The 26,301-nt window shown below is 36.8% G+C and overlaps 1 protein-coding gene across 2 annotated transcripts in view; it reads left to right on the top strand.

Annotated features, from left to right (window-relative positions):
• MED13L (mediator complex subunit 13L) overlaps positions 1 to 26,301 on the top strand; it is a 307,761-nt gene that overhangs the window by 139,158 nt on the left and 142,302 nt on the right. For both annotated transcript variants that reach the window (XM_086681776.1, XM_086681775.1), the window contains exon 3: positions 22,074 to 22,158. In XM_086681776.1, the coding sequence (XP_086537902.1) occupies positions 22,074 to 22,158 (85 nt within the window). The remainder of the gene's footprint in view (positions 1 to 22,073; positions 22,159 to 26,301) is intronic.

Raw genomic sequence — 26,301 nt, 5'->3', positions numbered from 1 at the left:
GGGGATCTTGCCCCCCATGAGACATTTGGCAGTGTTTGGATACATTTTTTTGGCCATCACCACTGAAGGTAGGGTGCTTTTGGCATCTAATTGGGTAGAGGCAAGGGATGCTACTAAACATCCTTTTATGCACAAGACAGCTTCCTTACAACAACGAATTATTTCACCCAAAATCTCAATATTGCCTAGGTTGTGCAGTTTAAAAGCCAAGCCCATAATGGCTACATACACGTTTATTTCTAGTTAACCTGGTCATGAAATTCTCGCAAGACTTTTAAGCAATATATATTTTTCATGTGTTTTTAAGTAAAAAAAAAAAATGCCATCTTAAAGATAAGCTGTATATTTTCTTTCCTGTTTTTCTATTTAGTTCTTTGCTTGCCCAGCTTTTAATTTTTCTTTTTTTGAAAGTGGTATAGATACTTGCAGAGAGCTTACATTGTACAATAATCCACATATAGTCAACACCTACAGACTGTCAAAGGACTGCATGCAGCTACTTACTGAATGCCAGGATTGCTTGCATTGTCTGTTGTAGGACTTGTGTAGTCACTAAATTATCAGTCTCCATACAGTACATCACAGGAAGTTGGCAGATACAATGATCCATCTGTTATCACACCCATCAAGTGCATTGGCTCAGAGGGAAGCGGCTGCAGATTGGAGCTCAGTGTGTGAGAGAAGTAGTGAGATTCCAAGATGCTTATCATTCTTTCCAGAAAGTCCTTTCTGGCCTTTTGATGAGCTTGACTTGCTCATTTCTAAAACTGACTTTCAGTTTATGATATCATTGCCTTTTCATTAACATTTTCAGAAAAAACCGGACATGTTATCAAAGATTTACTTCTCTCAGAGTGAGGTTTCAGAATATCATTTCTCTTTTTCCCCAGGGAAATTCTTGATCAGATCATCATAGAAAATGAGCAGTGGAGAATTGAAACTGCACAATCTGGAGAGTTTTATTTTAAAAATAGTTGTTCTTAACCTGAACTGAAGTAAAGCAAGCATAAAATATTTTCTTATGTTATTCCAGTGTGGCCAAGGATTTTTTTTTTTCTTAAACATATGTAAGTATGATCACCTTCAAAGGAGGAGGTTGTGATTTTCATAGTTAATAAGAAATGTGTAGGCAGTGTCTTGTGAGTTTAATAAACCTGTTTGTTTCTTAGAAAATCATAGATGTTTATGATACCAAGATCATTTCTAGCCTGAGAGATCTTTTAGACAAATGCATTGATGCTATGCTTAATGGTGCTTTCTAGTTTTGGTGACTACCCCGGAGGTAAATGAGCATGTGCTGATGCTTTCTATCTTGTGAATAGCCTTATTTATATAGACCTTCTCCCTTGGCAAGGTATAATGTCTGGTTTGGGGTGGCAAAAATCCACTTCCAGATTACTGTCTGTATGTTATATGTCTTTGACTTAATTGAAGTTCGCCTTCAAAAGGGCAAAGTGGTTAGAGAAAAAATTAAACAGGACAGCATATGCGTAATTGAAAATTAGAAGGGGCCTTGCCTTTTCCAGATTGAAGGGTACAAAACGAATATGAATAGTGAATAGTTGTCTAGTCACTTTAAAAGAGCCATTGTGTTTCAGTTTCTTCTCTATTCACCTTCACCTTTAAACATTTCTGCCGAAACTGGGATTGTTAGTAACCTAACTCAGAGTATAATATTTGGGTTCTCCTCAAATAGATAAAATACATCTTTTAAATATTGTCTCTCAAATAGAGAATTTATTAGCTATTTTCATATGTTTAACTTGATTGAAAAACATCAATTCAGTTTTAAAGATTTTGAGAAAGAATCACAAAAATTTGATGTCCGTGAATAAACCAGAGATAGTTGAAAATTCACGGGGAAAAAATCATATGAAATTGCTAACACATACACAGAAACGATTCTACAGTAGTTTTCTACAAAATGTTTTTGGCATTGTTCTCTCCCCACCCCCATGGGAAAATAAAAGGTTCTCCTGGGCCTTCCTAGATGTGGCTTCAGATAACTACACAGTGACTCTTGGTTCCATTTTACCCAGTAGAAAGGAACAGGTAACACATTTATTATACATACAGTTACATCAATATATAATGCAAATTTAACAATTTAACGTCACTCCATTGTTATGTAACTTAATTTTGTTATTCCAAGTTTGATGAACATGATGGGTAGTCATTAGAAATAAGAGGACATTGTGAATTTTTAGTGAAAGAGGCCTCATCAGTAATAACAGTAATAACCTATAGAGTTGATAACTAGAATCAATTATGTCTAGAAAAGACAAAGAGTTAATGATTCTATTTCTAAATGTTGCTTATTAGAAGTTTTATAATTTAGAACTGCCTGATTTTAACACACAAAACTGGCAGGAGGCTCACTTCATGATAGTAACTGCTTTAAACTGTGATAGTTTATTGTCATTATTGTAAAGCGTTTTAATTTAATATAATTTTCTTGATTTTGCCCTCAAGAAGAATCCTTCTCATTAGTCATTGTAATTTTGCTAATTATTATAGGTTCAAATAAGATCTTACTCTCATCACATCTTTCATTTATACATGTTTCTATAGAAATGTTTCTGTGCTTTAATTATGACCCTGTTTGGTTTCCATGGAAACAATAAAATCACAACTCTGAGAATGTGTACAGTGTTCCTTAACTCACAGACAGGAAAAAAAGCTAAGCTTTTTATAGGAGTGTCTGTTTGGGTGTTTTATATAGTGTCAGAATCCTTAGACTCCCACCATAACATGCTGCCTTGTCATGTATAATGTTCAGTTGTCTGCAAAGTTGAGTAACATTAAGTTGTCTTTGGGTAGTAGGTTCCCTTTTGCTCCACTTTGAATGTTTTTCTTGAGGTCACAGTGGTTTTTTTTTGTTTTTTGTTTTTTGTTTTTTTTTTGTGGAAGGTTCTGTGCAGTATTGACATTGCCCTTCTGCACATGGAGGTGGCAGTCTTGTGTGTGTGAATGAAGAGACTGGCAGTAGGTAAATGAAGAGTACTGCATGTACTACAGAGCAGTTGATGAGAAAGTGAGTGGCTGGCTGGGAAAGGGGTACTTCAGATACAGGAGTGGTTAGGGAAAGCTGCTGGCAGGAGATGACCCTTGAGTTAAGACCCGAGACTATGCCAGCCACATAGACACAGGGGAAAGTAAGGGCAAAGACCTTGAGCTCACTTTGTTGGAGAAAGAGACAGAGGGCCGGTGCTGTGGAAACTGGAAAACCAGTAGGAGATGGAAGAGATTCCTGGAGATGAGATCAGGCGGGACCTTGCAGCAGGCCGTGGGAGGACCTTAAATAGGTTTTCCTGCCACCTGAACCCATTGGAGTGGGCTTTTCAGCAGAAGAATGCTATGGCCAGATGGAAGTTTTGAAAAGATCTCTTTGATTCTCTCATGGAGAGTGATCTTGGAGTGCTTGGAGTGAAAGCAGGGAGAGCTGTTAATAAGCTTTTGCTTCTTGAAGAAGCTGGAGTGTAAAAGAAACTCAGCTGTGCTATCTGTACTTTACTGGGTATGAGTATGTATACCTTCTGTCCCAACAACAGCTGTTTCATGTTTACTGCATTTTATCTTAAGGCTATTTCTCTATTATCTGATAAACATTTGAATTGCTAAGTCATTGATAGGGGTAATATTGTCTTTGAAAATATGCATATTTTTGGGTATTCATTGTTATTTTAAGGCTATATTCAGGTACTTATATTTAAAATGTAGCATCAAAAGTTGGATGAAAATTTACAGGAATTACAATTTTTGTTTACTCCATTACAAGATTTTTGAATATGCATCTAAAAAGTTGTGATCCTGGGGGAACAAGTTGTCATGATGGCGTGCAGATTGAACTTTTAGCCTCCTATCATTCTGTATATAGTTTTGTTTTTGAAGCATAGTTGAAAACAGGCTTTAAATTTGTGAGCAATAGTAGAGAATTGCATATAAAATAAATGAATTATTTTATGACAAACATCTAATGTACAGCTCCCAAGAAATGTTACAGGCACCACAGAGGCTTCTTGAGTTACTCCTTTACTGTCAAATCATTCTCCTTTTCCCTTAAGTGGCAAATGCTAATTAAAGTAGCTTTTAATTGTTATACTTTTTAATAGCTGGTTTTTAAATTGTGGAAAGGAGTCTCAGTCAACATGGGCAAACGCCAGTTGACAAAGTAAGTATTAATATCATGTGTTCCAAAAGACCATTTATAAGTTAATTATTAGGAAAATACATACCTCACCCGTGACAAACCCTGCTCCAGTTGGTGGGTAAATTCTAAGGCTAACCAAGGTGATTTCACCTGCAGTGTTTAAACTCTAGCGTTGATTTGGGTTCTGGGCTTTGTGATGAGAAAGAGTAGATTGGCTAGGCATTGACTCTGTAACCATTTGAAGTTTTCACAATCTCTCTTGGAAGGCTTTCCTACATTCTAGTACACCTCGTTAGAATTCTGAAGATTGAGAGCTGGAGAGAATCTCAAAGAAAGTAGGGGTTAACTATGAAAGAGTCAGCAGAGCCAGGGAAGTGTTCGCAGAGAGACCCTGGGTTTCTGGTTCTCTTTCTCCTTCTTTGTCCCAGTGATTTGCAAGTTCTGTCTTGTTTGCAAACTCATTGTGTTTATTCATGTTTTCAAACGAAGCCTCTGTAGAACTTCATTATGTACAGTGGATGAAAACTGCAGCGCTACTCACTGACATGTAGAGATAGAAAGCGCCAGAGACTTGCTGGGGCTCTTCTGTTAGGGTATGGTCTCCTAGGACTGCAGGGAGAAAACCACTGCTGGGCGTGGTGTTGAACCTCCTCAGCCCTTTCCTGCCCGAGATTGTGCTCTATCCAAAATTACTGGGTCACTTCACCCTCCAGTCAAAATGCCATTCTGGCTGAGTTTAGAAACAAAATAGGATTGAACTCATTCACACCACTGTGCAAATGACCGATCTTCATTTCCCAAAGCACTTGCAGATTTTTTAACTGCATCGTCTTATTGCGAAGGAATCTTGTAATGTTGAAACACCTACGTAAAGTGAAAATGTTGGCCATGTTGGAATATTGAGGTCATTTATACATTTTTTGCTTATGAGTTGGAAACTGCCTAGCTTGTTAAAAGTTTTGGATAAAGGCAGCTTTTTCCTGGATATGTTTCAATTTAAAGTTTTGAGAAGGTTTTATTGCTTTCCAATAGGTTGTTTTAAATTAAAAAAGCATAAATTAATTTTGAAGACTTGAGGGGAGAATTAATTATACATTTTGCTTTTAAGATTCTTCTAAGAACCTGGTTAATATAATGGCAATTCGTACGTAAACCAAGTCGTTTGTTAATATGAAATGTTCTGATTACTGAGAATTCAATTAAACTGAATTTTTTAAAATAAAAATGTTTGTGGCAACATGTTTGATATTGATGATTAATTTTGTATGTTGCCAACAGAAGACAGTTGGAACACTCATAGAAATGATTTGATTCATTTTGGGGGAGTCATGACAAAGGAGACTTGACACTACAGAGTGGAAATGGTACAGATGTTATCCTCTGTAGTAACTTATTTTATTCCAGATGATAAAAATTTTAAACTTGTGTGATTCTAACATAATGTGGTACATGTCAGACCTCTTTTCCAAACACGGCATAGTGTTTGAATGCACAGCAGAGCTCAGTGGCCACTTGCGCACACGTTAAAGACAGGCTGCAGGTTTCCTAGTCTGTAGCCAGTGTGGTAGCACAGGACAGAACCCTTTAAAACCCAGTGGCTAAACAGTGCTCATTTTGCTCTTTTACAAAAGTTCTTCATGCTGTGTAACTTTCTTTAAAAAGCGATTTTAGTTCTCAAAGCTTCATGAACTACACTTCACTTTTTCTATTTGCTTATTTTTTTCTTTACTGTTACAAATTTTCACACATACAAATTGCTTTGCTAGTTTTGTAGCACATTCTTTTTTTTTTTTTTAATTTTTTAACATTTATTTCTTTTTGAGAGACACAGAGAGACAGAGTATGAGCATGGGAGGGGCAGAGAGAGAGAGGGGGAGGCACAGAATCTGAAGCAGGCTCCAGGCTCCGAGCTGCCAGCACAGAGCCCAATGTGGGGCTTGAATCCCTGGACTGTGAGATCATGACCTGAGCTGAAGTTGGACGCTTCACTGACTGAGCCACCCAGGCGCCCCTGTAGCACATTGTTAAGTGTAAGATAGAGTAGTGTTACAGAAAGCTTAAGACAGAGACTAACCCATTAAAAAAAAAAATTATTCAGAGTGCACTAGCCTTGGGAAAATCCTTTCTGGTAACTTGGTATAACTGTAATCTTTCAGTTCCTGGCTAATACATATTTCTTCTGTTAGCTGCCTAATTCCCCATAAATAATAGCCCAGTAACACATATGCATGAACTCACAATTGTGAGTGAAGACTGGAATTGTATGGGTGTGTGGAGAAGTGGTTCACTTTTCAAAGCCCCATACGTAAATTAACTTTACATGTTTCAGTGTAATGTGGCTGCTGACTTTTTTCAGTTTAAATTAAGACTTGTATAACTACAGTTCAAACCTTTGCCAGGTGCAGTGATTGATGAGTTGGGAAAATGATAAAAAGGTATAAATAATTCTGCATTCCTGTTTTTAATAAGAAATACATTTTGTGTTTTTCTTCCTTTTTAACTGTTTCACTAAAAACAGAAAACAGGCTTTTTGTTTTGGCCTAGCACTTTATGTAAAGGGAGACAAGTTATTTTGCATTAAAACTGCATAATGGAAAAAGTCAAGAGAAGGAATTATTTTGTAGTAAAGGTAATGAGATCACGGAAAAGAGGAGAGGATCACTACTGTTGTTAAATTTGTAGTCCTATGGTGAAAGAAATGGAAAGATGGTGGGTCAGTAATGATTACAATTAAAATGACCAAAAAAATTCTGTGATTTTTGCCTCCAAAGAACTGGGTATGTAGAATGAGATTGCTTGGTAAGGGTCTGTTCTGTTTGCCATACATGGTCTAGCTTCGGTACAAGCCGAAGTGCCCGTCGGGTCTCAAGGACATGGCGTGGAGCCTGGGCTGGAGGGACCTTTGTGTGCCAAGTATTCATAGCAGTCACCTCCCCTCCACCCCCCTTCTTTCTCTCTCTCTTTTTGGGCAGATGTTATTTTTGCTACATTTGCTATTTTAACCTGTCAGTTAAAAAATAATTACTATGTCAGTATGGCTGGCGGCTCATATAGGAAAAATATGCTGTCTCTTAATCAAAGGTGATTACAGTTTTTTCCTGTCTATAAATGTGCTTGTTGTGTAACGAGAATGCATTAGTCTCAGCCTGATGTACGAAATGAAAGGCAGCAAGAAGCAGCACCATTGTTACCACCCCAGGCGTGTCTAATGAATCGTGTTTCCATGTTCTCTCGGTCACGCCGAAGAGTGCCCTCAGCCAGGGCTCAGCCTCCTGTAAAATGCTCTTTAAGATTACTGTAGCAAGAACAGAAATGCTGGATGAGTGGGGGTGGGGAGAGAAAGCCAACCAGACAGCTGCATTTCAAACAGTTACAGCTGCAAGGATTACTCACTGTAATAGCGGTGACAGACAACTGTTTGAGCTTTAGTGTAAAAGGCAATTTAGGGACTTGCCCTGTCAGAATTTTAGTAGTAGTAGTAGTAGTGTGTGTGTGTGTGTGTGTGTGTGTGTGTGTGTATGTGTGTGTGTGTGTGTGTGTGTAAGTTTATAAAGTGTTTATTTTGTAGTATTAATGATTTGAATATAAATGGAGTGCATTTCTAGATTTCTTGCTCAGAATTTAATTTTATCTAGTGGTGATTCTGTCCTAAGAATGTTAATCTTTCTTGTAATTTGTGAGCATGTGCAGATAGCTTTTTTAAAAACATGTCGCTGTTTCATAAATAATAGTAGCTTTATTTCAAAAAACCTATTTCAAACATAAACTGGTAAAGAAGATAATCCAGCAACCAAACATAACCTGATTTTGGTGGCTGTCCTTCTAGGCCTTTGTTTATGTGTATCATATAACAAAATTAAGAGTATATTAGTAGCTCTAAAGGGTAAAAATAATAATTATTTTAAAAAAAATCTCTGAAAGGAGTAGCAAATGGGGGCAAGTTGGTTCTCAGGAGTCAGTAACAGCCATTGTGCAAGATTTTTTTTTTTCCCCACTGTGTAGCTATTAAAGAAACATTGCAGCCTGACTGTTTTCTGTAGCAATTGTCTTTTGAAGGTTTTGTTCAATTTATCTAGAAATTTAGTTTTATGGTCTCCTTCAATTTAAAGTTTAGTAGCTTTACATGGAGTCCTGTGATCCATTGAAATGCTAACTTGGGTCATGTCTCAACTGCTACAATGCTGTGTAGAAGCCATCATTAAAATTCTGGTTATCCTGCAACTGGCAGAGAACTCATGCTGTTAGAGATTCCTTAGTAAAACATTATACTATTAAAATTTTGAATCACAGATGGTAGCTACACTCGCGGGGAACATAGCATGACACAGAGAAATTGAGTCACTATGTTGTACACTTAAAACTAATGTAACATTGTGTGTCAGTTATACTCAGATTTTAAAAACTTAGAAAAAAATTTTGAGTCACAACTGTACATCGGTCTTATGAATATTACCAATATTTGTAATCATTTAAAGTTACAAATAGGTCAGAACAGATGGAACATTTTGATATGTATCTTCTGTCTCTAAGTCTTATTTAGTTGATTAAATTGACTTTGGGAAAGTTAAAATCCATTTTCAATATAGATTTGTTAAGTGATACCAAATATTCTACACCCACGAGCAATTCAGGGAAATTAGAGCTCTAAGTAGGTTGAATTTGATATAAGTAATACGTCCATTTAGTTATTAATGACTTTAAATATGGATTTTACAAGGCAGTCGATGGCAGCAGAACTGTGATCAATTGTGTTGTATATAATTGGATTTTTTATGGGTATAATGCTATGTTTCAGAATTAATGTAGCATTGTGTTGCTTTGTTACTCAAATTTTTTGTAAGTCAATCTTCAGAAAGCAGATACTTCAGAATTCTCTCTGTATTTCGCTTTAAAGCATTTCATTTGATGCAACCCATAAAATTAAATTGATAAATTTTTCATTATGATTTCTGCTTAGTGTAATTCTTGGGAGATGTAACAATTTAAAGCAGTGAAGAAATAAAGCAGTTTAAAAAAACTAGTATGCTTTGTAAATAGCAGATAAAGATTGAAAACAAAGGAGTGGACAAATTATAAATCCCGCATTCAGAGCTGTGCTATCTTTAGCAGTTTGTTACTGAAATCTAACTGGGAAGTCATCTTCTTGTTTCATGTGCCTTGCTTTAATCTGTTTGTATTTCTGGAGTTTGGAACAAAATTTGATTTTCAGTAATTTTAATGGCTGAATAAGGAGTGCCATCCCTGAAAGTGCCCCTCCCCCCTCCAATATTTGCAATGGCCAATGTGGTTACTGAACTCAATGTTCTGGATAATAGGTTTCATTAGTTTTGATGCCTGAGGTAAAAAAGCAGTAGGTGGGAGTAAGAAGTGTTTTTGATGTCTAGACGTTCATTTCAGCTGTTGCTGCAATATGATACATTAAAAGGAAATATGTATCATAGCTCAGAGGAAATATGTATTCTTTGAAAGTAATTCTACTTTTAAACTGTGTAAGGCAGGGTGACCTAAATTCTAAAAGCATGAGCTTGAATTTCTTCAAGGTTTCACAATCTTTATGCTCCTCCCTACCCGATTCCAGTCTCCCTCCTCCCACTTTTTCCCCTTCAAGTAAAGTATGTCAGTTTCATTTGTCGAATTGGAAGGGGTATCTTTCCAAGATCTCTGCTGGGAAACACAAAATCATTGAAGTATATGCTGCTTTGATATTTTGCCATATTGACTTTTTTCCTGAACCTTTTATATGGTTTTTCTTTCAGAGAAGCTTATTAATTCTGCAAGGAGCCATGTTTCTCAAAGTTGAAAGAAGTTATATTACAATTTGTGAGGATTTTGAAAAATTATTTGGGCACTCAGTCATAATTATTACTATTTAAATTTTCCTTTCTGAAACACTGTTTCCTGCTCAAAGAAAAACATATAGTACTTTCACAGTTTAAATATTTGATTATCAGGATTACTGTATTAAAAAATGTTGAAAAACAGCGGTTTCAACAAATCCTGATTATAGCATTTACAACTTCAGTGTGATAACTTTAGTGCCAAAATAGTTTTTCTTTGTAGACAGGCAGCTGCTGTACTACTTAGTTTTCTTTTTCAGTTTTAGCTTGGCTATAATAGACCACAAAACAACAGGGGAATGTTTTAATTTAGGAATTCATTGTTTTGGTTGAATCTCGCCACTCATTTCTCGTATACGCATTTTAGGTCTTCTGGTGCTTGCTTTTCTGAGAGTAACAAAGTTTTAGAAAAATTCTTCCATTACATGTAAGAAGATTTATAAATACTCTAGAGAGAGTCTTTTTAAATATGTTTTTGAATGTTCATTTATTTATTATTGAGAGAGAGCGAGAGTGAGCTTGCCCTTGCTGGTGGGGGAGGGGCAGAGACAGGAGAGACAGAGAATCACAATCAGTCTCTGTGCTGTCAGTGAGGCCAGGCCAGTGCCGGGCTCCATCCCAGGAACCTTGAGATCACGACCTGAGCTGAAATCAAGGGTGGGACGCTTAACTGCTTATCGGACTGAGCCACCCAGGCACCCCACTACTTTATGTTCTGAAAGAATTAATAAGCATTTAAATGTAAACTGGAAAGTTCAGAAGAATTAGAACAGCTTTTTTTATTGTAAAGATGGAGACAGGATACCCTGGGGAGACTGTAGGTTTCATAAAGATGGGGCCCAGCACCTGAAGGCTTTCTATAGATTTCTTGGTGGGTACTTTTCTTCCTAGCCCACCTTGGAAGGGAGAGAATCAGGTAGTGAATGCATCTTCTGTCATTTATGGAAACTTAATTTAGACTAACTAGTGTTTGGCCTTTCTCCCCCTCCCACGGCCCCACTCAGTACTTTCTGAAGAATCTAAATATCAAGCAAATGGAATGTTAGTTTAAATTTCACCTTGAGAAGAAGGTATCTCAGGAAAAAAAAAAACTAGTTTAAAACGCTAAAATGTGATTTTCTCTGATTTTATCATGGAGCTGTATGAATAGATTGCAGAAAGAATTTCAGTTTTGTTTAACCGTTGAAAAAATTACTTGCAACTATGTAAGAACACATTAGTTTAAGATGCAAATTATGGATCCAAAGGGAGATTTTACTTCAGTGTCAAAGTTTGCCTTTGTAGCCAGTATTAAGAAGAGGGGACTCTTTGCAGATTATGTGATACTCTGTGTGGAAAACCCAAAAGACTCCACCAAAAACCTGCTAGAGCTGGTACATGAATTCAGCAAAGTAGCAGGATATAAAGTCAATGCACACAAATTGGTCGCAGTTCTATTCACCAATAATGAAGCAGCAGAAATAGAAATCAAGGAATCGATCCCACTCACAATTGCACCAGAAACCTAGGAATAAACCTAACCAGAGATGTGAAAACTCTGTACACTGAAAACTATAGAAAGCTTATGAAAGAAATTGAAGAAGACACACACACACAAATGGAAAAACATTCCATGCTCATGGACTAGAAGAACAAATACCGTTAAAGTGTCGATGCTACCCAAAGCAGTCTCCACATTCAGTGCAATCCCTATCAAAATAACACCAGCATTCAGAGCTAGAACAACAATCCTAAAATTTGTATGGGACCAGAAAAGACCCCGGCCAGATAGCCATAGCAATCCTGAAAAGGAAAACCAAACCTGGAGGCATCACAATTCTGGGCTTCAAGCTGTAATACAAAGCTGTAATCACGAAGACAGTATGGTACTGGCACAAGAACAGACACATAGATCAACAGAACAAAACCGAGAACCCAGAAACGGACCCACAAATGTATGGCCAACTAATCTTTGATAAAGCAAATGGTGTTGGGAATACTGGACAGTGACATGCAGAAGAATGAACCTGGACCACTTTCTTACACCACACACAAAAATAAACTCAAAATGGAAGACAGACCTAAATGCAAGACAGGAAGCCATCGAAATTGTAGAAGAGAAAACCGGCAACAGCATCTTTGACCTTAAGCTGCAGCGACTTCTTAACACATCTCCAGAGTCAAGAGAAACAAAAGCAAAAATGAACTGTTGGGACCTTATCAAGATAAAAAGCTTCTGCACAGCGAAGGAAACAATCAGCAAAACTAAAAGGCAACTGATGGAATGGGAGAAGATATTTTCAAATGACGTATCTGATAAAGAGTGTCCAAAATCTACAAAGAAGTTATCAAACTCAACACCCAAAAAGCAGTCCAGTGAAGAAATGGGCAAAAGACACGATTAGACACTTTTCCAGAGAAGACATCCAGATAGCTAACAGACACATGAAAAGATGCTCAGCATCACTCATTAGAGAAACACAGATCAAAACCACAATGAGATACCACCTCACACCTGTCAGAATCGCTAACATTAATGACTCAGGCAACAACAGATGTTGGCCAGGATGCGGAGAAAGGGGAACAACCCTTTTGTGTTGCTGGGGGAATGCAAAGTAGTGCAGCCAGTCTGGAAAACAGTATGGAGGTTCCTCAAAAAATTAAAAATAGAACTGCTCCACAACCCACCAATTGCACTACTAGGGATTTAGCCAAAGGATACAGGAGTGCTGATTCGAAGGGGCACATGCACCCCAGTGTTTATAGCAGCACTATCGGCAATAGCCAAAGTATAGAAAGAGCCCAAATGTCCATCGACTGATGAATGGATAAAGAAGGTGTGGTGTATATCTTCAACGGAATATTACTCGGTGATGAAAAGGAATGAAATCTTGCCATTTGCAACAACTTGGATGGAACTAGAGTGTATTATGCTAGGTGAAATAAGTCAGAGAAAGACAAATATCGTATGATTTCACTCATGTGGAATTTAAGATACAAAACAGATGAACATAAGAGAAGGGAAGCAAAAATAATATAAAAAGAGAGCGGGACAAACCATAAGAGACTCTTAAATGCAGAGAGCAAACTGAGGGTTGCTCGTGGGGTGTTGGGCGGGGGAAGGGCTAAAGGGGCCAGGGGCATTCAGGAGGACACTTGTTGGGATGAGCACTAGGTGTTATATGTAAGTAATGAAACACTAAATTCTATTCCTGAAATTTGAAAAATTTCTAACCCTATGGAGAAGTGTGGTATAGTGGAAAGAGCATGGGTGTTAGTCCCCAAACTGGGACTTGAATCCTATCTTTGCCACTAATCCTCTTAACTCAGTATAAGGAGATTTCAGATTGAAGCTAAATCCAATGAAATTTGAAAGGTATGTGCTCATACGATACTAGGTCAACTGAGCACATGTTTATGAATATCTGATATGTCGTAGTCACTGCAGCTATGCAAATAAATTGCTTATCCTTGTGGAGTTTAATTAATGGGATAATTTGTATATTTCCTGTTTATAAAAGTAGATATAAAATACACTTGATCCTGTTAGCTTCCTTTTTTTTTTTTTTTTTTTAAATGTTTATTTATTTTTGAGACAGAGAGAGGCAGAGCATGAGCAGGGAAGGGGCAGAGAGAGAGGGAGACACAGAATCCGAAGCAGGCTCCAGGCTCTGAGCTGTCAGCACAGAGCCCGACGTGGGGCTTGAACTCTTCAACTGCAAGATCATGACCTGAGCCGAAGTCAGATGCTCAACTGACTGAGCCACCCAGGCGCCCCATCCTTTTTTTTTTTTTTATGTTTACTTATTTTTGAGAGATATATAGCACAAATAAGGGTGGGATAGAGAGACAGGAAGACACAGAATCCAGAGCAGGCTCCAGGCTGTGAGCTGTCAGCACCGAGCCTGACGTGGGGCTTGAACTCAAGAACCACGAGATCATGACCTGAGCTGAAGTCGGACTCTTAACTGACTGAGCCACCTAGGCGCCCCATCATGTTAGCTTCTTAATACATTTGACTCTAGATTCTTGAATTTATTAGTTGTGTGACCCTGGGCAAATTTTAAGATTTTTAAGCCTTGTGGCACCTGGGTGGCTCAGACGGTTAAGCGTCCGACTTCCGCTCAGGTCGTGATCTCGCGGTTTGTGAGTTCAAGCCCCACGTCAGGCTCGGTGCTGACAGCTCGGAGCCTGGAGCCTGCTTCGGATTCCGTGTTTCCCCGCTCTCTCTGCCCCTCCCCCACTTGCTCTCTGTCACTCTCGCTCTCTTAAAAATAAATGAACTGAAAAAACAGATTTTTTAGCCTTAGTTTTCTTATTATAAAATGTAGATTAGAATAAGCTGTATTGGTCAGAATTCTTTGTTGCAAACTAGGAAAAGGAGTTGATTAACAGAATATTGAATGTTCACAGAACTATGTGTCAGTCTTAGGCTCGGTGCTGCAGAATTGATTTGATGAGAATGTTATCAGTGTCATCATTGAGCGCTAGATGCTGCAGCAGCTCTGCTACTTGAGCACCAGAAACTTGATCTCACACCTTCTAGTTCTAGTGCTGACGGAAAGATCTCTCTGTGTAGGGGAGCCTGGTTGGCTCAGTCTGTAGAGTGGGAGACTCTTGATCTCAGGATTGTGAGTTCAAGCCCCACGTTGGGTGTAGAGATCACTTAAAAATAAAATCTTTAAAGAAAGAAAGAGAGAGAGAGAAAGAAAAGAAGGGAAAGAACTCTCTGTCTTTCTTCGGTGTCACTAGATCCAGAGTTGAAGGTGTGGTGTGTGAGCATCTAGTGGACTTTAGCACCTGTATCCTTGTCCATATTGCAGGAGATGAAAAGAGGAGAGAATCTGTTTCAGCTCCTTGGAGGGGTGACTATATTTGACCTCTGACTTATGAAACAGACAATTCCAAGTGATAAGAAGAAGTCAGATACTAAGTGGCTAAAGTGAATGCCACATTGCTCTTTACTCTGTCTCATGATGTGGTGAAAATGTTCTTTCTGCCACCCATTTACATATAGTGCTTGATTCAAAGCTTGACAAATAGTAAAGCCTTGACTGTAAGTTATTTATCTTGTTATTTAAAAATAAAAGACTTTTTAATATGTGATAGCTGTACTACAACGAATTCAAAGTAGTTGTTGCCTTACAGTGATTTTCAAAGTCTGTATTAGCTTATGGAGCGCATTCCTAATTTCTAGCCTGGTGCTTGAGGCATAACACACCCAAGAACTATGGGCCAGGGTGTGTTGGCCAAATATCTATTAGATTCCAAAAATGATATTCTAGATTTAACTTATGTTGGCGTTTTGGAGATTCATTGAAACCTACGTTGATCTTATGTTTCTGGAGATTCTGTATATGAAGTAGAAAAGAAAGTTTGGTCTGACTTCTGTTCCTTTCCACAAATATATTTGCTGTATCTAAACAGTAAATTAAAATACTACTAGCAAAATAATGCACTGTCTTTATATGTATAGCGTAACATCGATATCATTTACTAGAGGGGTAATCTTTGATTACAGTTGTTGGCTTCCAATAAATTATTGACTACTCTCGAATCTTTAATATGTAAGATGAAACTTAGATGTTCGTATGAAGTCCAAACACTGAGCCCTTTTTAATTACCTTTAGTGACTTATATTTTAAAATTTCCTGGTAAATTATAGGATAATCTATAATTTTCTGTTGTTTCTTTAAGTAGGTTCCATGCTCAATGTGGCACTTGGACTCACAACCCTGAGATTAAGAGTCACATGCTCTGACTGAGCCAGCAGTGCACCCCATAATTTCCTGTCGCTTCTTAAGTTTTAGTGTACTTTCCTTAAACAAGAGCTTAATATAGTATGATTTGTGTTTCTTTGTGTTACTGCTTTCTTCTCTGTGTTCTGTTAAATTGGTGCCTAAACTTTGTATTAATTTATGTAATATATATTTATATAATACAAAGTAAGATATGAGAATTACCGTATAAAAAGTAATATTGGTAAAGGTATTTTTGAAAGTTTTCAGTATTTAAAAATTTTTTAAAAAATTTAATGTTTATTTCTCAGAGAGAGAGAGACAGAGACACAGAGACACAGAGGGAAAGAGAGCATGAGCAGGGGAGGGGAGAGAGGGAGACACAGAATCTGAAGCAGGCTCCAGGCTCCAAGTTGTCAGCACACAGCCCACCATGGGGCTTGAGCCCATGAGCTGCGAGATCATGACCTGAGCCAAAGTCGGACGTCCAACTGACTGAGCCACCCAGGTGCCCCAGTGTTTAAAAATTTTTAGAGAAACGTTTTAGAGAAATATTTTTGTTCTCTTTGTATTATTTGCAGTATTTAATACGAAGTACATAATATAATTTATATTGTATTGTGTGGATGGACCACTTTGGTCTGTGGTCTCTTGTGGGTGAAATGGTTGTGTGTGTGTGTGTGTGTGTGTGTGTGTGTGTGTGTGTGTGTGTGTGTTAATATTTATTTATTTTTGTGAGAGAGAGAGAGAGAATTTGAGCATGGGAATGGCAGAGAGAGAGGAAGAGAGAGAATCCCAAGCAAGCTCCAACTCCTTGCTGTCAGCTCGGAACCCATTGCTGGGCTCGTTCTCATGAGTTGTGGGATCATGACCTGAGCCCAAATCAAGAGTTGGACATTTATCCGACTGAGCAGAGTAGGAGTCCTTCTGATTCACACCCTGTTCTCATCTTCCACATTAAAAATATAAAAAGTAATGGAAGTATATTCATAATAGCTTAGGTTCAGAAGGCTTGCTCAACAGTAAAATGGGTTTATGTAGAGCAGTAAAAGATTGTATAGCTCTACGTGTTTTTCCAAATGTACACAGTTATGTAACCACCACCGCAATCAAGATGTAAGATAGTTCCATGATCTCCTAAATTTCCCATGTCCCTTTGTTATCAGCCACTCCCATTCCAACGATGGGAATGGGAATCCACTGAGCAGTTTGCATTACCTTAAATTTGCCTTTGCAAGAATGCCATATGAACGAATCATAAAGCATGTGGCTTTTATTATGATGGCCTTTTTCACTTTGTATAATGACATTCATCCATGTTTTGAGTGTAGCAACAGTTCTTTTTATTTTGGAATAGTATCCCAGTGTGTGGAGTATCTACTCTTTGTTCTTTCCAGTGGAGGGACTTTTGGGTGGTTTCCAGTTCCTGGCATTATTTTGGGGTGGGGGGGGGGGAAGACACATATAAACATTTGCTACAGTTTTTCATGTGGACACAGTTCTTACTCTGCTTGAAAAAAAAAACAACATATATAAATGTATATATGTATGGGTGTGTGTGTGTGTGCGCGCACACACACACACACACACCCCTACGATGGGTATTGCTGGTCTGCATGGCAAATATGTGTTTCACTTCAGAAAATATTGTCAAAGTCAGCTTTTCCAATGTGGCTGTACTATGTTTGCATTCCTTTCAGCAGTAGATGAGCATTATAGTTGCTGTGTATGCTTGCTAGCATGTAGTACTCAGTTTTTCTTTTAAGCCATTCTGATGGATGATATTTTATTGTGATTTTAATTTTCATCTCCTTAATAATTGGTGATGTTTCAAGCACCTTTTCATGTTTTTATTTGCCATTTATATACCTTTTTCGGTGAAGCTCTGTTCAGATCTATTGTCCATTAAACTTTTTTTTCCCCTCCCTTAGTGTTGGGTTTTGGTAGTTTTAAAACAGAAGAGCATATTTGTAAATACAAGTTCTTGTCTGATATATGATTTGTGACTGCTTATCCCTCATTTGTGGCTTGTCTTTTCTGTAGCTTAACATAACTTTTACATGTGTTTTGAAGAGTAGAGGTCTTCATTTTGATGAAGTCCTGGTTAACAGTTTTGCATTGTGGACCATGCTTTTGGTGTCATATCTAAGAAATCTTTGCTAACCTAAGCTTATATAAAGTTTCTCCTATGTTTTTGAAATTTTATAATTTTAGGTTTTGCAATATTGGGTTAATTTTTCTTCTTCTAAAATTTGTTTTATTTTTAACTTTTTAAAAAATGCTTATTTTTGAGAGAGAGAGAGAGAGAGCAAGCATAAGCAGGGGAGGGGCAGAGAGAGAGGGAGACACACAATCCAAAGCAGGCTCCAAGCTCTGAGTCGAAGTCAGATACTTAACCGACTGAGCCACCTCAGCACCGCGTTGAATTTTTCTAAGTGGTGTGAGGTAGAGTTTGAAGTTTTTGTTTTGTTTTGTTTTGCATAAGGATATTCATTTATTTCAGCACCATTTGTTGAAAAGACTGTCCTTTCTCCACTGAATTGCCTTTGCGTCTTTTTTGGAAATTAATTGACAGTATATTTGCGGGTCTATTTCTGGACTCTTTATTCTGTTGATCTATATATCTGACTTTTCTCTAGTACTATGCTATGTTGTCACTTCTAGTTTTTTAGTAAATCTAGAAATCAGGTGGTGTAAGTCTCCCAACTATATTTTTCTTTTACCATATTATTTTGGTGATTCTAGTTCCTTTGCTTTGTCATAGAAATATGTAGACTTGGCATCTCCTTGTGTAAAAAGTCCTGCAGAGATTTTTGATTAGAATCGAGTTGACTCTCTAGATTTGTTTAGTTGACTCTCTAGATCTAATATTGATAACAATAGTAACTTTTTCAGTCCATGATCAATGTATACCTTTGCATTTATTTATGTCTTTTTGATTTCTTTTATCAGTATCGTAGTTTTTAGCGTATAATTCTTGCACATAATTTGTAAGTTTTATATCCAAGAGTTTCGTGGGTTTGGATGCTATTGTAAATGATAATTAAAAATGTAATTTCTTATTCATTAAAGTATATAGAAATAGGATTTTTAAAATTTCTGTTGACCCTAGTATACTGTGAACTAACTAAATTCAGTTTTAGATCTAGTAACTATTTGTTGTTGTTGTTGTTGCTGATTCTGTGGGATTTTCAAACAGTCATGTCATCTATGAATAGAGATATTTACTTCTTCTATTTGAATTAGTATGATTGGTATTTTTTTTTTCTTGCCTTATCGTATTGGCTGACACCTCCTCTAAAGCTGGAAAAAGAGTGGTGACGGCAGACATCCTTGCCTTGTTCTTGATATTAGGGGGAAAATATTCAGTCTTTTAACATTAAGTATGATGTTAATTGTAGGTCTTCTGTAATTGTTCTTTTAAGAATTTTTTCAAAGGAAAAAAAATCAGCTCTATAGTCTGTTTTAAAATTGTTGAAATCAGGGGCGCCTGGGTGGCTCGGTCGGCTAAGCGTCCGACTTCGGCTCAGGTCATGATCTCACAGTCCATGGGTTCGAGCCCCGCGTCGGGCTCTGTGCTGACAGCTCAGAGCCTGGAGCCTGTTTCGGATTCTGTGTCTCCCTCTCTCTCTGCCCCTCCCCTATTCATGCTCTGTCTCAAAAATAAATAAACATTAAAAAAAAAAATTAAAATTGTTGAAATCACAATAAAATTATAATGGTATCTTACCATTGTGGTGTAGTTGGCATTGCTCAAACTTGTTTAGTATTCCACCTTGCATGACATAACATTTAAACACTTAAACACTTAAATATTTCAGTTAAAATATTTCAGGACTATTTGAGGAAGAAATAGAGAGTTATGGTTGTTTGAAAACTTTCGCATCTTCTGTTAAGGTCCAAGTAGCATCAACATTAAAAAATGGTATCATGAGGTGGCAATAAGAATAGATAGAATATGAAGTATTCTATATGATACCTGTTTTTTTTCAGTGAGTTAATGCATGTTCAAAGGAGATGAGCTGTTATAGATTAAGGAGAATTAAGAGATATAACATGAAAGGCAATTTATAGACCTTGCTTAGGTTCTTTATTTGTTGTATACCAAAGTATGTTCTTATCTTTAAAGTATATCAAGAAAAACAAAAAGAAAGCAAGGTGGTTGAAACAGATGACACAATGTTGATAATTGGTTTAAGAATTTACGGGGGCCTGTTAAAGTGTATTTGAAGATTTTGATTAACTTTTTTTTAACAACATACAGAATAGCTGTCACCAACTTGGAAGAAAATCTTGGAAAAAAGATGCAACTCTTTCACAAATGCTACATCACCAGCACTCTTTATGACGCAAAAGACTATTATATAGAAAACACTAACTGACATTAGTGACTGATGGAAAATGTGATTCAGAAGAGTTACACTTTGAATGCTGATGAAGTTTTAGGAATTTTTTTAAAAGTTTATTTATTTTGAGAGAGGGAGAGAGAGACAGAAAGAAAGAGAAAAAGAAAATACTCCAAGCAGGCCCCATGCTGTAAGCACGAAGCCCAACATGGGGCTCAATCCCACGAACTTTGAGATCATGACCTCAGTGGCAATCAAGAGTTGGACACTCAACCTACTGAGCTACTCAGGCGCCCCAAGTTTTAGGAATTTCTAACCTTTTTTCTTTTCTCTTCAGCTTATATTATCCGTTTTATGTATGTACAGTAATGATATTGAAAAAAAAATGTCAATAAATCTAAAGGAGCACTTTAAATAATTGCAAATTAAGAATCCTAAGTGATTAGAGCCATGTTATAGTTTAATTAGGAGCTTACCCCACCACCTTTAGCGATATATAAAATAATGATGCATCTGAAAATTGATGGTGTTGGGGTGTCTGGGTGGCTCAGTCAGTTAAGTGTCCGACTTAGGTTCAGGTCATTATCTCTCAGTTCGTGGGTCTGAGCCCCGCGTGGAGCTCTGTGCTGATAGTTGGGAGCCTGGCGCCTACTTCAGATTTTGTGACTCCCTCTCTCTCTGCCTCGCCCCTGCTTGCACTGTCTTTCTCTCTCAAAAACATTAAAAAAAATTGATGGTGTCTTAGAATCAATGAGACACATAAGGAAGGAAAAGCAAATTAATATGTGTTGTTCATTTTATTGAAATGTTAGCTCTCTTTCTCACCCAGGAAAAGCTCTACCCAGAAGATAGATGTGTGAGAACACAGATCTATAAAGAATCCACTTTCAGAGGATTGTAGAAAGCTGTTGGTTGTTTTGTCCTGACCAGAAGTCGTCTGTTGCTAGTGGAACATTTGTTTATTTGCTGTAATTTATTTACGTTTCTCTTGTGATAAATAATAAAATGTTTCTGACAGAGGTGGCTTTGGGAAAATTTGGTAAATCATGGTTAGCCACATAGGAAAATAAAAACCTGACGTACCAAAAAAAAAACCCAAACAAACCCAGTTTTATAATTTAAAAAAAGTGCTATCAATGAGCCCCATGAATGTAAATACACTTTTTCTAATTCTGTGTGATTGGAGAATATGGAGATGGATTTCGAGATGTCTCTTGGTGTGGTAAAAGCATTACAAATGCATGTGGACTTAGCGTGTGTTTTAATTCTCTGTCAGAATTTTCTCTGGTGAGTGCTTTTGTCAAGATAACAAGTAAGAGAGAGAGAGAATTTTCTTCTGCAAATGTGGTTTCCATCCTTCCAATTTTTTGCTATCTTGAACTGAACTAATATAATTTAAAAGGAAATTAACTGTCTTCTCTAGGGCGTTTTATATCCTTTTATATATGAAAAGAATGTTAGGAATGCATGGGGCATTGTTAGTCTGTTGGATTCTCTTGGTGTTAGAGTTACTTGGGGCTTAGTGTTATAATATATTTCAAAGGCAAATATGATACTTCCCCAAATGTCCGACATTAATGAAATTATGAGTTTAGGAAATAAATTTGATCTTATATTAAGATTTAATTTCCTGGCATTTTTCCTAAAGTCATGTCCTTAAAATCCTATTAAGAGACTGCCTTTAGAACAGTTAAAGAAAGAAAAAAATTTTTAAAGAAATTAGAACGATTTGAATGCTTTGAATGATTTCAAATTTTGAAAAATTGGGTTGGAATGACCTTTACCGGAGAGGAGTTGTACTATGCTTACATTCCAAAGACTTTAAAATTGAAACATGTTATTTCCTCCCGTACATAGGTATTTTATGACTTTTGGCAAGCGTTTAAGTTCCTTTCTCTGTTTCAGTTTGAGATCATCTAAATGAATTCATTAACTTTGCTTTAGAAAAATGTCTTAAAAGTTTATTTTTATTTGGATGTCCTACTTACTGGTTCAATTTTTTGTTTTGTTTTGCTTTTTTCAGTTGTGGAAGAAGGACTCTGGGAAAATGGCCTTTCCTATGAATGTCGGACACTGCTCTTCAAAGCGATCCACAATCTGTTAGAAAGGTGAGAGAAGGAACAGCATCACAGTTGTTTTGAGACACCCAAGTGTAATGCTGTATATTCGTAGGTTTTCCTGTTAGGTCCCAAAATGCTTTTGTATGCAGTTTTATAAAGATAAAATTATATAAATCTCATTTCTTTCATGTTGATATAATTGCAACTTTAGAGAAGTTTCAGGAATAGCACAAAGAACTTCATATATCCTTTACTTGGTTTTTCTTTTATCCAGTTTGCTTTATAGTTCGTGCGATTGCTTGCTCTCTTACTCCTAATGTGTGTGTGTATTTTAAATTTATTTTCCGAACCACTCGATAGTCACATGTACACTTGAAATTGTTCTTTCTTTAACCTCTAAGTGTTTATGTGTACATTTCCTAAAGACCAGGGATATCCTCACATGTGAGCACTGTACAACTATGAAAATGAGGAAATCTAACATTGATAAAATGCCATTATTTAATATGTAATTCAGCTCAAACTTTATCACTGTCCCTGTTAGGTCCTTGATATCTTAAGCCGTCTTCCCCCAAGATCCAATCCATGATCATACATTTTAATTTTCCTGTCTCTTCAAACCTAGAAGTGTTCCTTAGCCGTCCTTTTTCTTTCGTGACATTGACATTTTGAATGAGTTCAGGTCATATATTTTATATAATGTCCCTCAATTTGAGATAGTTTCTTCATGATTATATTTAGGTTATGCATTTTGTAGTGATAGTGTAGACATGATGTCATGTCCCCAGTATATCAAAGCAGGAGGTCTGTGATTTCAAGGCCAGTGGTATTAACATTGTCGATCAACTTGTTTGAGGTGGTATTCCATCACATTTCTACACTGTGTATTAGTAAGTACTTGTTAACTGCGATCATTGTTAATTTTGTAATAAGTAATTTGTGGCCACATACAATGAGATTGTGTACTTACCCTGTTATCATATTTGGTCTTGTTATCTTCTGTTGTCTAAATTGGTCAGTACTGTTACAGCTGTAGTGTTAATTCAAATGCCACCATTCCTTCTACTTTTATTATTGGACATTCTTTTGTAAGGAAGAGCTTTTCATTTTCTTAAAGGTACATGTGTTCTTATGTTTTTATCTCCCTTTTTAGCTATATAAATTTGGAGGAATGGATTTCTGTTTTATTCCATGGATTATAATTCATTACTATCATTGTTTATTTAGATGTGTAAGTCCTTCCAGATTTGGCCAGGGGAAGCCCCTTCATGATGGCTTTTATAGCTTTTTGACCTGTTGTCATTGTTCAAGCACCTCCTTACTTTACGGCATAACAGTATGTTCCGGGCTCAGGATAGTGTCTTAAGGGGAAAAATAGATGACAAAGAATGGGTTAATTAAGAACTTCCATAGGAAAACTTTTTCACTTCTCTTCCTGAGTCTTTATGTAGTACTGTCAGATGATCAGAGCTGAAGGGACGTTCTGGTACTATTCACTTCCTTATACAAGCTGCTGGTTAGGGTAGTGTCACCACAGTTGTCAGTGCTTAGGGTTCTAAGCCGGGGTTGATAAGTTGTCACCGTTTAGGTCACTCAGAAAGACCTTTCCCACCAAGTTTATCTCTTTTTCATTCTGAACTTCAGTTCCTACCTCTGTACTTTGGAGTGGGCCTAGAGGCCAGCCATCTGTTAATAAGGCAGTAGTATATTTTTGAAGCATTGATTTTTGAGAGTTGAATGCTCCTAAATAATTAAAATATTTGGTAATTCTCTCTCCCACTGCAAAACCAACCAAACACACACACAAAGTCCCTTCAGGAAAATGTGGAAACTTTACTGTTTCTGAAATACGCTGTAGTGAAGCTCTTACTATCTGTATTATAATTAATGCATCTTTAAACAGTCTTTTAAATGTATGTTTTTAATGTATATGGAACAAAATACATACTTTAAAAAAATAGCTCGCTCTGTTATTTTAGTATCCTAATTTAGTTTTTTTTAGAAAAATTAATTTTTAATTTTTCAGTCTTTGTGTTTTAAATGGTTGGGAGAAAATGAGAAGAACAGAAAAACTGGGAGAGAAGAGAAATGCAGATAATTCATTTATTCTTGCTCATGAATTCTAAATTTGTGATAAAAACTGAACTCCAGGTCAAATTGAATTATTATTTGATAGGAAAGTTCATTGGGGCTCCTGGGTGGCTCAGTTGGTTGCGTGTCTGAGTTCCACTCAGGTCATGAGCTCGTAATCTATGAGTTCAAGCCCCGTGTTGGGCTCTGTGCTGACAGCTTGGAGCCTGGAGCCTGCTTTGGATTCTGTCTCCATCTCTCTCTGCGCCTCTCTCTCTCTCTCTCTCTCTCTCTCTCAAATAAAATAATAAAACAGGAAAGTTCATTGTGACATACTGCATACAATAAAGCTTTGGATAGTTCTAAATGACTTTGGGTTAGACTTTGGTTTGATTTCACATTCTGTTACTTGGGCAGTTACCCTAACCTCACTAAGCCTTAGTAAACACCCTTTAAATTAAGTATAGGATACTCTGCACCTTGAGTTTTTGTTAGATGATGTATATGATGTGTGCCGCATAATACTTGGCTTATTGTTACTGTTCAATAATTGGTTTCCCCATAGGTTTATTATTTTGCATATTTTGATGTTAATCCTCTTGTAAGACTTTATTTGAAATAAAACTGTTTGTTTTAGAAAATAATTAATAATGAAGCTGTTTAGCTCCCTTTCTACAATTAGAATGGACAAGTTGAGATTTTTTTGAAAAACTGTTATAATTCTTTTATCTTTCAAAATAATGTTCTCTTTTCACCAAACGTTAAGTAACTATTGTATGAGTGAGAATTACCCTGCTCATGAAGCAAGGACACGTTTTAAATGGTGGCTTTTAGCTCTCTTTATCCATTGTCAACAGAAACTGGGTTGGCTAACACATGCTTGCCTTTTTGTTCATCCCTAACTTAGACCATTTGCTTTAACTTGCTTATCTGTTTACAACCTAAATGTATTGAAATGCAGTTTTACTATCTTATTCCTGGCAATTTTCTGTCATGTCTTTTCACTTCTATTCAGATAGATATGGACTGGGTTTCCCACTGTGGACGTTTTGAATTTCTAGCATGAAAGCCAGAATTGAGGTTATTGAAGTAGATCATCAAGGAATGTATCACCTGTAGGGTATTTGTGCTTCCCCAATGAATTTTTTCTTAGTTCGCATGTTCACAGAGCTTGCACTAGTGATTTATTATTTCTGCTTTTTGTATTTTTAAGTGTACCCATTTGTTTAATTAAAAAAAGAATTCCATTAACTACTTTGAGAAGATCTTACTTATAGCTAAGTGGGAGTCATACAGATTGATCTTTTTTCCAAAAGGCAGCAGTTGGCTGGTGTATACAGAACGATGAGTTTCTGCAGTAATTATTAAAAATAATTTCACTGAAGAAATTAAGGTAACATTGTAAACTTCACACAGAATGAGATAATTTCATTTTAATTGCTATTGATTGGTGCTGAGGTAATACTGTATTGATGCTGTGTAGAATGTTTTAAATTCTAAGGTAATATGACTTCACATATTTTACCTTTCCTCATTCCTCACTCATTTTATCATACTCATTCCTCCTGTAGCTCTTCAGTGTTTGTGCATATTGCATTGTATGTGTCTAGCTAGTGTCATCTGTTTCTTAAAAAAAAACTAAAACAACAAACTTCACCGTTGCTTACTCAAGAGCGTTTTCCTTCAAGGTGTCAGATAGAAGCTAACATATCTGGCTATAATATAACCTATCTTTGCAGGGACATACATTGCTGTAAGTCCATTTCTTCATTGTCTTTAGAGATGGAAGATATTTTATATCTCTGTTCTGCCAAGTGAATTAATATATGGCAAATGACAAGCTTGCAGAGCCCTTGTTCTTTACGTATAAGATGGTGAAGGATTGTTTTGCTCAGCATAGTACCTTTCTCATTATGAGAGCTCAATAAATGGCTAACTGCTGTTAATATTAGCAAATAGAATGATCAGTACTACTGTTTTCAGAGTTGGACACAGCATTAAAAGTCTGTTAGCCTGTTTGCTCAGATAATTCTAGAATCCCATTCTAAAATATCCTTTTTATGTAGTCAGCCATCCTTCCCTTGAAAACCTCTAGTTATGTGAACCCAGCTTTCCAAAGGA

This window comes from Puma concolor, chromosome D3 (assembly GCF_028749965.1).
Source record: "Puma concolor isolate L17-30 chromosome D3, mPumCon1.1.hap2, whole genome shotgun sequence".
NCBI lineage: Eukaryota > Metazoa > Chordata > Mammalia > Carnivora > Felidae > Puma > Puma concolor.
Note: the sequence above shows the minus strand (reverse complement) of the source record. Positions and strands in the feature narration are given on the sequence as shown.